The sequence below is a fragment of the Arvicanthis niloticus genome, chromosome X, assembly GCF_011762505.2.
Source record: "Arvicanthis niloticus isolate mArvNil1 chromosome X, mArvNil1.pat.X, whole genome shotgun sequence".
NCBI lineage: Eukaryota > Metazoa > Chordata > Mammalia > Rodentia > Muridae > Arvicanthis > Arvicanthis niloticus.
The window spans coordinates 27,763,421-27,779,316 of NC_047679.1; the positions used below are offsets into that span (position 1 = coordinate 27,763,421).

Sequence of the window (15,896 nt, forward strand, 5' to 3'; positions counted from 1 at the left end):
CAGGCATTTTGGCAAAAGCATGACTTGGGCAAGGTGGATTGGGTGACAAAAACATATGAGGCACCCAGGGGTGATGTAGTTGTAGTTATCCTGTACTTTGACTATATTAGTAACAAGCAAACCTCCTCATGTTATAAATCTGTACAGAAATCAATGTAAAAGCATAAAGAACTATAAAAAACTTGGGACTTCTCAAAAATATCTGGGTATCAGATCAATGTGAATATCCTGGTTGTATTATTTAATCTTAGTTTTGTTGAATATTATTGTTGGATAGAATGCTAAAATATAAAGGATTATGTTACATTAGTTCTTACAAATAATATGAATCTAAAATTATTTCAAAATAAAAAGTTTAATTAAAAAAGGAACTACAAGCAGTTCACATTAAAAATGTTGAGATGTTTATGGATTGGATTGAAAAACATTTTTTAAAATGTATCATCTGCATCTTACCAGAATCAGTAGCATGCCCAGTGGATGAAATTAAATTTTGGTGGCCACTGCTATTTCCAATTGCATGTGGGTGATTAATTGTCTCAGGATTGTTTACCAAGACAGCTTCTGGTATAACTGGAATATCTACAAAGAAAACATTTTCAATTCTTCCAATTATGAATTCATACACAAGAAAATTATTAAATAATGTACATGAAATAAACATATTCTCACATTGACTAAGACTAAAAGTACATATCCTAAAAGAACCTATCCTTTAAAAATGGCTAAAGGATAATTATCTAGAAAGTACATGATAAAAGTATAAAACTTTGAGAATCAGAAAAAAAGGGAACAATAAAAAGCAAAAATGCATGTAGAAGAATTGTGTCACTCACCACTACTAGTGAGAAGAAAAACGACTATACATTCTTGCAGGAAAAGCTGGTGATTCCTTATAAAATTAAGCATGTGTCATCATGTGACTTAGAATTGCATGTACACTCATAGTATTTACTTCTAACAGTAAAGACTGGAAACAGCTTCAATATTATTCAATGGATGAAGAGACAAAGAATGTTTTACATCCATGCCGTGGATGAGTTTGCACCTCTAATAGAAATACTAAAATATGTAAAAGTTGATATTAATTGCAAGCAAATCATATTTCATGAAAATCTATACCCAGAAAGTTATATAGCATTGGAATAAATTTCAGTAAAATGCAAATGAGAAAATATAGAAAGAAATTAAGGTCTCAGGTAGCCAGCTGGTGCTTAGGGTGGAGCAGGGTGGGAGATGAGAGAGATAGATGGTTGTGGTTTATAGATGGACAACAGGAAATTTTCTTATAATGATGCTAGAAATCTTCTATATCAAAACTCTAGAAGTAAACAGATGAGCAGCGCACAAGATAAAACTTTATGAAACTAAATATGAACACTCATGCATACAAATGTGGATTTAATGAATGTCACTTTCATAGTCATAGAAATTAAATGGGGTTTTTCTATAATTCCTTCCCACTAACTTAAAGATTTTAAATTGTCTCTAAATACAAAGCTATAAGGGTACTGATGAAAAATAAACTGTAAACTGAAAATTCTATCAAGAGTATCAAGAGTATCAAGAGCTGAGACCTGGCTGTTTCTGCTCTCTCCTGCTACCACTGCTGATTCGTGTTTGCTATACTGATCCTACTGAACTGAACTGCTGGCATCCTGCAAATTGGAGATTGAGATTGCCCCAAGGAACAACTTCTAAACCCTATACAGCAGAGCCTCATGGCTTCTTTGAGATCAATCTACCATTGCTGATTTGTGAATGGTGTTTTGTGAGTGGATCCATCTGCTGCTGATGATTTGTGTAATCTGAACTGCTGATATCCTGACAATGCAGATCGGATTTGCTCCAAAGAACTACTTCTAAATATGTCCACTTGCCCCATATCCTAATAACCTTTCTTTTCTACTATCTTTGGGGGGTGGCGGGCTGGAAGGGAGGTTAAAGCATTTAAGAACACCTATTAAAAGTAGGCTTTGAAAAATCAAATCACACATATTGATGATGGAAGAACACAGTTGGCAGGCATTGTGGAAAGCGGTGTGAAAGAATTCTCAAAAAACTGAAAATAATTCTACCACATGATTCATTCAGTTCTTCCACTCTTGGGCATAAACCCACAGAATTCGATATCTTACTACACAAACAGTTGTTCGAGCATGTTCATTGCTTCTCTATTCATAACCATTAGGACTTAGAAACAGCCTAGATAACCATCAATGGATGAGTAATAAAAATATGATACATTTACACAAGATTTTATTCAGCTCTTAAGAAAAATAAAATCATGTAATTTATAGACAAATAGATGAAGCTAGAAATGATCATTCTAAATGAGGCAACTAAGTCCCAGAAAGACTGGCAGCTTTTCTCTCTTACATATGTTTAAATCGGTTGCTATATTTAGAATACTCATAATGCTTAGGTAGTCAATAAGGGGCCAGAAGGAAAAGGAAATCATCCAACTAAGAGGATTCAAAATATAGAGTTATAAATGAATAAATAGAAAACTAGAACAGGAATATTAAAGGGGATGAAAGACAGAATGGAGGGTAGAATACAAAACGGGATAGCTAATGCTGAACGCCTTTTGAAAAGCTGTATGGAAACCTACGACTGTAGAAGCTGCCTAACATACTGTAGTGGTTTGAAATGGTGGAATGAAAATGGCCCCTGACCCTCTGTACTTCTCCATCTCCTCCCATATCTGAACTGCCCCCCTTTTCCCTCCCCCTCCTCCCTCCATCCCAGATCCCTCTCTCCCTATACTTCCCAGAGATTTTTTCCACCTTCTGAGTAGGACTGTAGCATCCACACTTTGGTGTGATCTTTCTTCTTGGGTTTCATATGGTCTGTGAGTTGTCCCATGGGTATTCTGAGCTTCTTTTTGGCTTATCAGTGAGTACATACTATATTTATTCTTTTCTTAATTCACTCAGGATGATATTTGCTAGTTCCATCCATTTACCTAAGAATTTCTCAAATTCATTGTTTTTAATAGCTAAGTAATACTCCATTGTGTAAATGTACCACATTTTTGTATCCATTGCTCTGTTGAAGGACATCTGGGTTCTTTCCAGCTTCTGGCTATTATAAGTAAGGCTCCTATGAAAATAGTGGAGCATGTGTCCTTGTTGTATGTTGGAGCATCTTATGGGTATATGCCCATGAGTGATATAGCTGGGTCCTCAGGTAGTGCTATGTCCAGTTTTCTGAGGAACTGCCAGACTGACTTCCAGAGTGGTTTTACCAGCTTGCAAGCCCACCAACAATAGAGGAGTGTTCCTCTTTCTCAATATCCTCACCAGCATCTGCTATCACCTGAGTTTTTGATCTTAGCCATTCTGACTGGTGTGAGATGGAATCCCAGGGTTGTTTGTATTTGCATTTCCCTGATGACTAAGGATGTTGAGCATTTCTTTAAGTGCTTCTTAGCCATTTGAGATTCCTCAGTTGAGAATTCTCTGTTTAGCTCTGTACCCCATTTTTAGTAGGGTTATTTGATTCTCTAGAGTCTAACTTCTTGAGTTCCTTATATATATTGAATATTAGCCTTCTATTGAATGTAGGATTGGTAAAAATCATTTCCTAATCCATGGCTTGCTGTTTTGTCCTATTGACAGTGTTCTTTGCTGTGGGAAGGTGAAAGGCAGCATGATTTCTGGTTGAGCTAGGTTTGAAAACCTGGTGACTACTGCAAGGAACAGTGGGCGTTTTGCCAGGCTCCCAGCCTCCAGGCTCCTGACAAGATGCCTCCATACATTTGTGTCTTTCAGGCAAGTAAGGACGATGCCCCTACTAGCCCCTCCACAGGTAGAAGGAGTGACCACAGGTCACTAGCCTCAAGACAGATCTCCATATTAATGAGGTACCTAAAGGCCAGAAGGGCTTAGCCAATTAAGGTTTCCTTCCCAGATACTCCTCCCTGCAAAAGGTATTTAACCTCAGGCCTACACTGGGGGGGGGGGGGTAGGTTTCTCATCTACTTTCCTCCATGACAATAAACATCTTAAAACTATGGACTGCTTCTCTTCATCAGGATCTGATATGGAGAACAATGGAGAAGGCCTTCACCTACAGAGCCACAAGCTAATCTCCCCAGAAGACCTCTCTGCATTCCCAGACACTGCAACTACCAACCAAAGCCAACTGCCCATGACCAAGCCAAGCCAAACTGCCAAGCCAAGACAAGGAATCTCCCTGAGGGGCGTAGGCAGATCTTCTCTCCTCATCTCCCCTTGGACCCTGGGCCAGTCCACCCCATGGGCCCCTACTTTGTTCTCAGATCTTCTGTGGCTTCCAATGGCGCCTAGGTGCCCAGGAGCCTGGGAACCAGACTGTCCCAGGTTGCACTTCAGGCCCAGGGATCCCCCCAGAGCTAGCTGCAGCTGCCCCATCACCCCTGGAGCAGTGTCCCTGCAGAGAATTCTCACAGCACGACACCCCAACCCACCACTGTGGGGTGAGAGTGCAGTCAAACTTCCCGTGTCCTGCCTCCCAGAGCTATGATGTGATAAAGCTAATTAAATAGACTGGATAATGGCCATTAATGTTAATGCTATTAAACATGAGAACATCTCAATAAGATCTGTCCTTTGAACCAATTTAAAAATCTTAGTCTATAACATTTGTTATAATTTTAAAGATGTTATTACTGGGGACAATAGCCAAATCATAAGATTCTCTCTTAAATGCTTCTTACAAATGCATGTACATGTGAAATAATTTCAAATGAAAAGTTTCATTTTAAAAGAAGTACACTATATTGGACAGGTGTAGAGAGAGTGGATGTTGGAGAGGCTCAACACAGCTTCCCCAAAGATTATTAAGAGCCAGAGGATCAGCGAATTTGTTTTGAGTCTGTCTCCTAGTACTATTGGAAGCTACACTCAGAAATTCTCACCAATATAACTGCTGAAGCATAAGCTGAACAAGATGGCAGCAATGAACTTGCCAAAGTGGACAGGGAAAAGTCCCATGAGACCTCAATCGTACACAAAGAACTATAGGCAACTGAGAAAGAAAAGCTGGGAACGGGAGAGGCTGCCTTCCCCAGGGAAGAGCATACCAATTGGTTGTTCAATGCCAAACCATTAGCCATGAAAATACATATATAGGTAACATTATACAAACTGAAAAAGTTATATTTAGAAATATATATGTTTATATATATGCATGCAATAATAGTTTTTAAAGGACATGAAATTAAAACAAACTGGGAAGTGGTGGGCGGTAGGGTTTTTAGGAAGGTAAAGGGAGGAAAATTTTATAAATTATAATCTCAAAAATAAAATAATGAATAAGTCCCACCCCTAGGTGGAAAGCCATTGACTATTGAGAAATGGAGAGTCAATTTTCTTTAAGAATAAGACCCCTGGTAGGCTGGCTAGGGTCCAGTAGATGGCCTGATATCCATGCACATACTGGCAACACAAAGTGGACTCGATGTTTATTCAAAAGGAGTACCTGAAGCTGGAAATGAAGAAAGGGCTGTAGGGGAAGAGGTGGAGAGGAGAGGATGGGGACATGCATTCATTCACAACATTATATGCACATACAAGATCCTCAAACAATAAAAAATATTGACACTAACTTATACTGGATTGAGTTTGTATTCTAGAGTGCTATCTGTAATGGATATCATTTCAAATTCACCAAAGTTGTGATAGACAGGTGGATTGAAACTGTCTTGTTGATTTTCCTCAAAAGTTGGGTTGATCACTGTCTCATTGTTTTTTCTAACAATGACTTCTGCGAATTCTGGTATTTCTGTAAATAAAAAATTAAGTGTTAGATCTTTCTTTTTTATTTTCTTTTTCTGTACTTCCACCTCACAGGATCGGACATGCCCTTCTTGCCTCTGTAGCAACTGTCCATACACATAAACACATACACATAAATCATTTTTAAATATTTTAAAAACTGGTCAAACATGTACATCTATTTCCCCACTACACCATTCTCTGATGTTAAAAGTAAAGGCAGCCCTTTCCCTGTGCCCCCAATACAGTTTAGTTGAATTTTATACATGGACAGTTAGTAACATAAAATTCTTGTGGTAATTCAGCAAGCCTGAATTTAAGCATTTTTTTTTTCCAATAGAATTTTAGTCACCTAGCTGCTGCTGAACTAAGTGTAGATGAACCCTGTTAATTTCATGGTTCCATATCTTTAGGTTCTAGAAGTTTAGCAAGATTGTAAGAATGCTTTTATAATACTTACACATCTCTCCATCTGTGACACCTCACTGGACTCGTGCATTCTTGAAACTGCTTCACAAATATTGGTAATCTGCCTGTTTGTCCTCTCAAGAAGTTCTTCTAATTGCTATTATAAATAAGAAAATTGTTAAGTTCTCATTTTGAAAAAAAGAAGTAACACATGTAGGCCCAGAGAAGTGGCTCAGCAGTTAAGACCACTTGCTGCTGATTTTGCTGAGGACTGGAGTTCAGGTTCCCAGCATCCACATGGTGGTGCACAACCAGTTCCTGGAGAGATATTCCCCCTTCTGACCTATGCAGGCAGCATCTATGCATGCTATGCACATACTTACAAGTAGCTAAAGCACTCACATAAACACAATGAATACATCAAATACAAAATTAAAACCAAGTAATTAATTTTCAAAAGAAAATATTTGAAGCTGACTTTGAGTTCTTGACACACTGAAAGTTCTGCAGCAGTCACAAATGTACCATTTCCTTGGGATGAAAATATTTGAAGCTGACTTTGAGTTCTTGACACACTGAAAGTTCTGCAGCAGTCATAAATGCACCATTTCATTGGGGTGAAGCCTGGTTTGTTACCAACCACCTGACTGAGACATAGACTCTCAACCTGCCCCTAAACAATCTGACTTATACGCACTTGGAAGAAATGTCAGTGATGAAAGGTGAGAACTTCACAGCCACTGACAGCCTCCCATGCAACACAAATATGCCAGAGACATTTCTCATCAAGGAAGGAAGCAACTTAGAGAAGTGCAAAAACCAAAGGCTCCACCCCAGGCCTACACAATGGAGAACCTGAGTGGAAGCAAGCAAGACTGGTTTTAACAGGCCCTCAAATGGGTCCAGATACATGGTTAAATGTGAGAATCCCAAGACTGTGGCACTGAAGTAAACACCACAGCTTCAGGGGAACATGGTTGGTTTTAGTAACAGATAAGGTATGTGCCAGGGCAAGTTTCTCAACTTCTCTGTGTTTCAATTTGCTCATTTACAAAAGTGGGATGAAAACATATCTTAAGGGTTCTCTTAAGGGGAAACATGGCTGTAGCTTTGTCCTAATAATGGAAAGAGCAGTGCTACAAGATGATTGGCTCAAGAGGGCTCAGGTCTCCATTAGCAGTGTTATCACCTCTGCACACCATGGCACAAGTCAGGAGGTGAGGCCAAGCTTGACAGAATCCAGACTGTCAGCTGAGGCTTTTCAGAAAACGTGCACTCTGCATAGAACATTTAAAGGTAAGGTAAAAAAGGCAGAACAATCAGCATGTGAAAAATACTCAGGGAGAAAAAGAAGCTTGTTGTTTCAACAGGCAGTATCAATGCTTTCCTAAGGAACTTCATTCTGAAGGGAGTACAAAGAGTGAGAGACACTAAGAGGGGAAAGACAGGTAAGAAAAGTGGGGTTTTGAAGCTGTACAAGAGAAAGAGCAAAAGGGAAGTGCATACGTGATTGAGAGGGGGAGAGCTGTGACCGATGCACATAAGTCTGTGAAGACAGAAAAGATGGAAGATGCAGAAACCAGCAAAGGCATCAGCCCCTGAGCAACAGAAGACTTAACTCTGTATGAACCAAAGTGGCCCAGTAGAAGGCTAGGCTCTGGGAAGTACCTCAAGGGCCAGTTCTTCAGAAAGAGACTTGGGAACCTGAGCAATTTTTGCCTTCAAATCACATCCTCCTTCAGCTTCCTAGTTGCTGGGACCCTGGCTAAATACTATACCACAGGCAGCAGGCTACTAAGGTCTAGGCATTATAGGCCCTGGAGCCCTGCTAGATCTCAAACTTTTATATTTATTTGCTATTATTAATTTTATTTTCATTTCTAACCCGTGATTGAATCTAGAACTTCATACATGGCAAACAAGGGCTCTGATACTAAAGTGTATGCCCAGATCTTTTTACCTTTTTAGAAGACAAGATTCTGTCTGAAACAGGATCTCACAAAAGTGCCCAAGCTAGCCTTGGCTTTCAACCCTCCTGCCTTAGCCTCCCAGGTTGCTGGGATTACAGGCTTGCACCACTACACCCAGACAAACTTTTCAAACTGTGCTAGCACATTCTATTCAAGAAATCTTATAACAACCACCTCTTTCATATGTAGCTCCATTGCCTTTAAGGTGGTGGTTCTCAACCTTCCTAATGCTTGGGACCCTTTAATACAGTTCCTAATGCTGGGGTGACCCCAGCCATAAAATTACTTTCATTGCTACTTCATGACTGAAATTTTGCTACTGTTATGAATCCTAATCTAAACATCTATGTTTTCCAATAGTCTCAAGCAGCCCCTGTGAAAAGGTTGTTTGATGCCCAAAATAGTTGTGAGCTACAGGTTTGCGAACCACAGCCCTAGGGAATGTAGTTCCCAAAACCTCTATTATATACTCCTCTTGCTATCTACTAAAAACGTCAGGTTTTCTAATATCCCCTCAAAACAACAGTAAGATAAATTCCTCACAGAATACACCCTTTTATTTCAGTTGAGAATACTTTCTGTGCAATTAGGCTCACTGTAAAACTGCATCCAAATCAGCCAAATGTCATTGAAGCCTACTCTGGAAAAGTTAAACCTCAAAACAGTTACATGAATTTTAATTTTGAGCTACATTTCCAGTCTTTTTTCTTCATTTTTATTTTGAGACAATGCCTCACTAAATTGCCAAGGCTGACTTTGAATTTGAAATCCTTCTGCCTCTGTTCCCCAGGTAGCTGACATTACAGGCCTGCACTACCAGGCCTAATCAATCACACACACACACACACACACACACACACACACACACACACACACACTTTTAAACATAAGGTTAGGGATGTAGCTTGTTGGTAGAAGCTTGCCTAGCATGACCAAGACATTTTTGTTTAACTACATCGCATGATTTCTTTTCCACCTCTGTCCACTAAGAGGGCTTAGGACTCAAGATTAAATAATGAATGTACCTAGCATCTAGATCAAAATTTCCACTCACCAAAACAAAAAAATTCCTTCAGAAGTTGAATTCCTGTGAAGGAGCAGGGAAAATGGTAATGAACACAGAACACCTTGTGATAACCAAAACGAAGGTAGTTCTCAAGAAAAGTGAAAGCAGAGCAAAAATAGTTTGGGAGTTCACAATGACCCAAAGTGGAAAATTAGATCAATGAAATGAGTAGTCATTCATCATAGTTGGACTGCAAGATATAATACAGCAACTATGTTGCATATATATAATATGTAATATATATATACATATATATATCTTACAATGTATATTACAAGATATAATACAGTAACTGTGATATATACAAATGTTGCCTCATAATTCATAGTAAATTTCATGAGTCTGTTTTGATATAACCATATATACTTAAATGACTGAGAAATTAATGATGGTTCTTCCTAACAAATTTTAATCAATTCTAATAAACATAGAAGAAATGAATTACTAAAGAACCATCATTAGGCAAATATCACAGTAATGATAACCACTTTAAAAATCTATGGATAGATGCTAATTTAGTTCAGTGGGTTTGGGAAAAACAGAATGTTAAAAGAACCACAGAGAATGCTATATATTATTACAAAGGAGAAAAAAGAAGACACTGTATAAATCAAGAGATAAATGTTATATCACCATTAAAAATCTTTTTAATACAGACAAGACAAACCCTGTGATGTGGCTCAACAAGATAGCATCATTTGTGTGATATTCTTGTCAACAATCATAATCTGAATCTATTCAAAAGGGAAATATCAGACACACAAAAAATGAGAGGCATTTTGTAAATAACTAACCAGCTGTCAACAAATGTCAAGGTCACAATAGCATGGAAAGAACTGAGACAAATTCATGACAAATTCATGAGGAACTGTGACAAATTCAAAGAGATAGTGGAGACAAATTCAGTGTGTGTGTGTGTGTGCGCGCGCGTGCATGCACGAGTGCCTGTGTGTATGTGCACACGTGCACACACATACACACAGGGATGCATATGCATTTAATAATAATAATTACAGAAGAAAGAGTCATGAATCCTAAAGGGGTGTTTTAAGATAAATGGTAGAGACGAAATAGTGAATCATAAGCAGAGTCAGAGGGGGACACAAGGGAGTAGAAATCATACAAATGCAATGCACTTATATATGAAATACTCAAATAGGAAAGTATTAAATGTGAGATACCGGATTGAACTTGGTCACAGGAAAAAACATGAGATTTGAAAATAACGGCATAATTCAAGTAAGAACTATTGTTTGCTAGTTTTGATTATAGTACTGTTGGGAACCGCACTAGTCCCTGTTTGGTTGGCAAAAAGTGTCGCAGCCCCAGCAAAATGTTGAGGCCCGGGCTGCCCCGCCATTTCGTAGCCACTGTATCCCAGTCCAAGCTGCCACTCCGGTCCACAGGTTGGGGTTCAGCAAGAGAGAGAGTGAGGACGGACTTGAAGAATGGAGACCAGACAGAGTGTGTTTCAATCCCGTTTATTCTTCAGTCTCGCTTTCTCGAAGTGTCTCCTAAAAGTGTCTGCTCTGTCTGATTCTCTGATCTCTGTCTCTGCCTTTTATATGTCTCACTTCTAAGCCATGCCTTTTTGGTCACACCTTTAAACATGCCCTTAGGTCTTATCTCTAAATCTGATCTCTACACTTCTAAGTCACACTCCTTTAATCTCACACACCTTTAATCTCACACACCCAAGGTATCTAAACTAAGATTATCAGAGTGTGCTCAGCTGTAGTAGGCTATTGTAATCCAACTCTCATGTCAGGGTATATGGCTCAAGATGGCTGCAAAGCTGATAGCCGCTTTCTACTAAAAGTCGGCCCCCAACACAGTACTATTAGTTTAATTTAGGGAAGCTTAAAAAGTAAAAAAGTTATATATATATATATATATATATATATATATATATATATATATATATGATAGATATATAACTTTGTAGTATTTTACAACTCTTTAAAAACTTGAAAACATTTTTAAAATTTGGAACCTCGATAAAAAAGGATCAAAAGTGCTGTGAATTGGATAATGGGGCCATATTTCTGCCGTAGGCCACCTGTCTGCCATATAGGCATGACCCCCAGCCCTGTTCAATTTCAGACAAGAGGAAAGCAAAATGGTTCATAGTTTATTGTCTCAAGAGAACTACACAAATTCATGATGGAGAAGTATTTCCTTGAATAAGAATCTAAACAAAGTTCACAGTAAGGAAAATTGAAAAGGAATCTGACTTGAAGATGTGACTTCAATGGAGAATGTAACAAAACCCAGGAATCCATCTGTAACACTAGGGGAAAAAACAACCCTGAACTGGTTCCTTGGTAAGTGTGAAACTACATAACCATTAGCAGCTGGTATGACATGAAGATTCAAAATTTCAAGTATATCAGTTAATAATCCTTTCTTCCCTAACAGGTACTCCACTTGTATTCTTATCTGGTGAAACAGAGTCCAAGAATGGAGTCATGCAAGGGGAATTCTGAGTGCATGTGAGAGAACTTCAAGGACACAAGCCTAAAAGTCTTGTGACTTCAGTTTCTTCCAAAACATGGAATTGCTCTTGGAATGTGCTTTCATGCCACTCCCTGGTGTAGCAGTTAGGAGTGAATTCACTTTAGTTTATTCATTTCAACTGGCTATTGTTATTTGTTCATATGCCTCGATGGAAAAATATGTTTTTGCCACATACCACTTGTCCCTGCAGTTATACACTTTACTCGGGTGACTCCTGTTAACCCTCAAAGCATGGATTGTCTGATGTTCTGATGCTCTGAATAAAGGTGGCTATTGCATGAGACTTTAATCCAACTCATTTAGGCTCCACTATCCCAAGTTCAAGCCACCAATTAGAACAGTAAACATTCTCTAGGGATAATTTATTTATGAGCCAAAGGTAGATACAAAGGTAGGAACTAAGAGGAAAGTTGAGGACATCTATTTCATCCTAATAGACCTCTCACTACAACAATATGAAAGGATGTACTGCCAAAACTGTATTATTAACCCAACTGCCATTACGTCACAATTCTTACTGAGCATAACCCTTTCTGTACTTCAGGGCACAAAAACTAGTCTTCCAGTAATCTAGAATCAGTTCTGCTCTGAAAGGAAATATTTCTAACTACAGAGAATCAAATGTTACAGGGCTCTAGATCTTCAAATAATCCAACAGTGACACTCTGTGGACAAGAGAGGAAGCACTCCTTCTTTGGACTAAGACAGGATATGAATGACTAAATTAAACAAGAAAAACAAGAAACCATCACACTGAATTATAATGACTAAATTATAAAGGCTAAATTGTGGACTTCAAAGACAATCTTAATACAAATATATAAAGTAGTTGAGAAAATATGTTTTAAAATACATGATTTCTATATTGTAAATAAATAAAATATACAATAAAAAATAAAATGTTCTTGACAGTAAAATAAATAAATAAATAAAATACATGATTAAAATTATTTTTATACAAGGGTGAATAATCTCAGCTAACCATTGAACTGATCACAGAGTTTCCAATGAGAAGACTGAAGGAGCTAAAAGGGTTTGCAGCCACATGGGGAGAACAACAATACCAACCAACCAGAGCTCCCCAGGAGCTCCATAGGGGAGGATGGCCTTGTTGGGCATAGGTAGGAGAGGAAGTCCTTGGTCCTGTGAAGGCTGGATTCCCCAGTGTGGGGGAAATCGTGGGCAGGGAGGAGGGAGTGTGTGGGTGGGGGCACATCCTCATAGAAGCAGGAGGAGGGGAGATGGGATAGGGGGTTCCTGGGTCGGGGGGATAAGGAAAAGGGATAACATCTGAATGGTAAATAAATAAAATATCCAATTTTAAAAAAGAAAAGAAGAAGGAGAAGAAGGAGAGGGAGAGGGAGAGGGAGAGGGAGAGGGAGAGGGAGAGGGAGAGGGAGAGGGAGAGGGAGAGGGGAGAGGGAGAGGGAGAGGGAGAGGGAGAGGGAGAGGGAGAGGGAGAGGGAGAGGGAGAGGGAGAGGAGAGGGAGAGGGAGAGGGAGAGGGAGAGGGAGAGGGAGAGGGAGAGGGAGAGGGAGAGGGAGAGGGAGAGGGAGAGGGAGAGGGAGAGGGAGAGGGAGAGGGAGAAGGAGAAGGAGAAGAAGACTAGATTAAGGCATGACCAAGAAGAAGTGGTCATCATAACTGGTCCATGCTGGCACTCTAATATCAGCTGTATCCTTAGTAGTGGTAAGAAAATGTCTGTGTGTAGAAAGACCACAATGTATAAAACTCTGTTATAGGAACCTGAAATGAAACAATTAATTAAATAATCTGAGATCAAGACAGCCTATTCCCTGACACATGTGTATATTTAGAAATCAAAAAGGCACATAAATAACAATGAACAGAGATCAATATTTGTGGAATGGGATATTAAACAAAGAAGGGGTTCCCTCAAAAGAAGATGGAAAAAACTGCTAAAGGTGGTGTGTGTGAGCCCATGAAATATCTTGCACTGTTAGAAGCCATAAACTAGAGAGAACAGAGCACAGCCTGTCACAGTATGTTGTACTATAGTTGAACAAAAATATATTATACAAGAACAAATATAAAGATTTAATTCAAGATATATTATCTAAGGCCACCTGATTGGAAGACAAATAGTGTTAGTGAAAAGGAAAAATAGAAAAAAATACAAAGAACAGAATCTCATAAAATAAAAGGTAGTGTGACCGATTTCAATAATGCAAGCAAATGAACATATATAACCTTTACACTGGGCAGTTCATTCCACTTCCTGTCAATAAGTGACAGTGCTGGCAGAAAAAAAGACATATTTTAAATGCCTAATTTAAGAAATAAGTCAGTCCTAGATGCCAAATTGTAATAGGTAAGGTGATGTCAATATGGGATGCATACTTTTTTGCTGCTGTTGTGTGTCAGGATGTGTCCTTTATAGGACACATGCTTTTTCTATTACTGTTTTTAGATGATCCTCATATTAATGTACTCATTATAGGGTCCTATTACTTTGAGTGGTGATTAGATATAATATATAAAATACAATCAGAAGATAAGGGAAACCAGTGTAAGCAAAAGTACAGACTAGGGATTAAATGAAGGAGTGTGAAATAGCAAACTTGAACAGAAGTTCAGCACAGTCTAACTTAGTATAAGAAGAAGGGAGTAACCTTAACAAATATATCTTGCCGAGGTTTAAGTAAAGCCTCCTGTTTTCCACTAGACTTTGTAGTTCTGGTATATCGATCCCATCGCCAGGGGTATGAAAGTGAAAATTTGGTGAATAAGGCATATCTAAGATTCTCAGGCAGCCTTCTCTGGACTCTCTTCATCCTCAAAGAGGTCAGAGGTAGGGCTTTGTGAGGTCTCAGCCACTCCTTAGCGGCCATTGGCTAGGGAGGACTTGACTCACCAATCAGGCTGAGGGGTGTGGCCCACCATTGTTCAGACAGAGGGATAAGCAGGGTGTTCACAAGCTCTGGGCCCAGTCTCTAGGAGAGCCCAGACATGGGCCGGAGGCCAAGAAAACGTCCAGGCGTAAAGCCAAGGCTGCTGCGGCCTCAGCATCCAAAACCGCAAAGCTGAGGAAGAGAGAGTCCAAGGTTTTTAGAACGCACAAGAAGTGTTGTCCTTACTGTTGTCGGAGAAGTCCTAGTAAGGTGAGAGGTCCCCAGCTAAGCTCATTCCCTCCCTTCTTCAGCCATCCCTTCCCATAGCCTTTCTCAGGCCTGCTATAAGCTTCTCATCTACCTCTGCCCCTTCTCAGGAATCTCTGTCTCCATCTCCATCTCTATCTATTTTTGTCCCAAACGAGTACCCTGATGACACTTGTATATAGTTCTTCCAGCTGACGAAGAGGGGGAGCGATCCCTTTTAAGAAGAATTCGAGCAGAAGCCACGAGATATCACCCAGAGCTGACTGAACCGACTGAACCGACCGCGGCACTGCTCCTTCATGAGCAAATGGATGACAGTGCTCAAGTGTCAACACCAGAGCCAGTTCCACCGTGCTCCGGCAGCGAGTCGGCTTGTAATAGAGACGTGGCCACCAGTGAACTCGTTCCTAATGAAGAAATGAACACCAGTGAACCAGTTCCCAATGAAGACGAGACCAACAGTGAGCTGGTTCCTAATGCGGACCTGGCCAGTGGTGAGGGGGTTCCTGACGGAGAACTCGCTAGCAGTGAGCCTGTTCCTAAGGGAGACATGGGCAGCTCCAAAGACCTAAGGAACATCACTGAACCGGGGTCTAGGAGCTGAGGCACAGTTACATTGTCAATGCTGTAACTCACCTTACAGTACTTTGTACAATGATGAAAATAAAATCAATCGGATTTGAAAATATAAAAATGCTGTTATTAGCTTTGCATTATACACTTAACCAATTAACTAATATATTTGTAAGTACAGTACAATATGTACTAGTAGAAACTTTATTCTTATCAATTAACTTAACTCACAATCCACACTGAACGTAACCCTTATAAAACTCTGTGGCATAAAGACTAGACTTCCAGTAACCTAGGATTATTTTATACTATTAAAGGAGGCAAAAGAGGTGCCAGGTCTCATCCATCCCCCATCCCTCTCCCTTGCTAAACCATTAGACTGTATTCCTAAAGCAAGCCACCAAATTCTATTCCCTTATTTGTCTACTTTCTTATACTTGCCCTCATTTCTGAGGCTCATCACCAAGGTCAGCATCAAGAC

At 39.5% G+C, this 15,896-nt stretch overlaps 1 protein-coding gene across 1 annotated transcript; it reads left to right on the forward strand.

Annotated features, from left to right (window-relative positions):
• Positions 1 to 7,291: 7,291 nt before the first annotated feature.
• On the forward strand, positions 7,292 to 15,514 carry LOC143435551 (uncharacterized). Its single transcript, XM_076918582.1, has 3 exons — positions 7,292 to 7,466; positions 14,410 to 14,535; positions 15,025 to 15,514. Exons 1-3 carry the CDS (start codon positions 7,292 to 7,294, stop codon positions 15,444 to 15,446), a joined length of 723 nt encoding a protein of 240 aa, XP_076774697.1. The 3' UTR covers positions 15,447 to 15,514.
• The last annotated feature ends 382 nt before the right edge of the window (positions 15,515 to 15,896 follow it).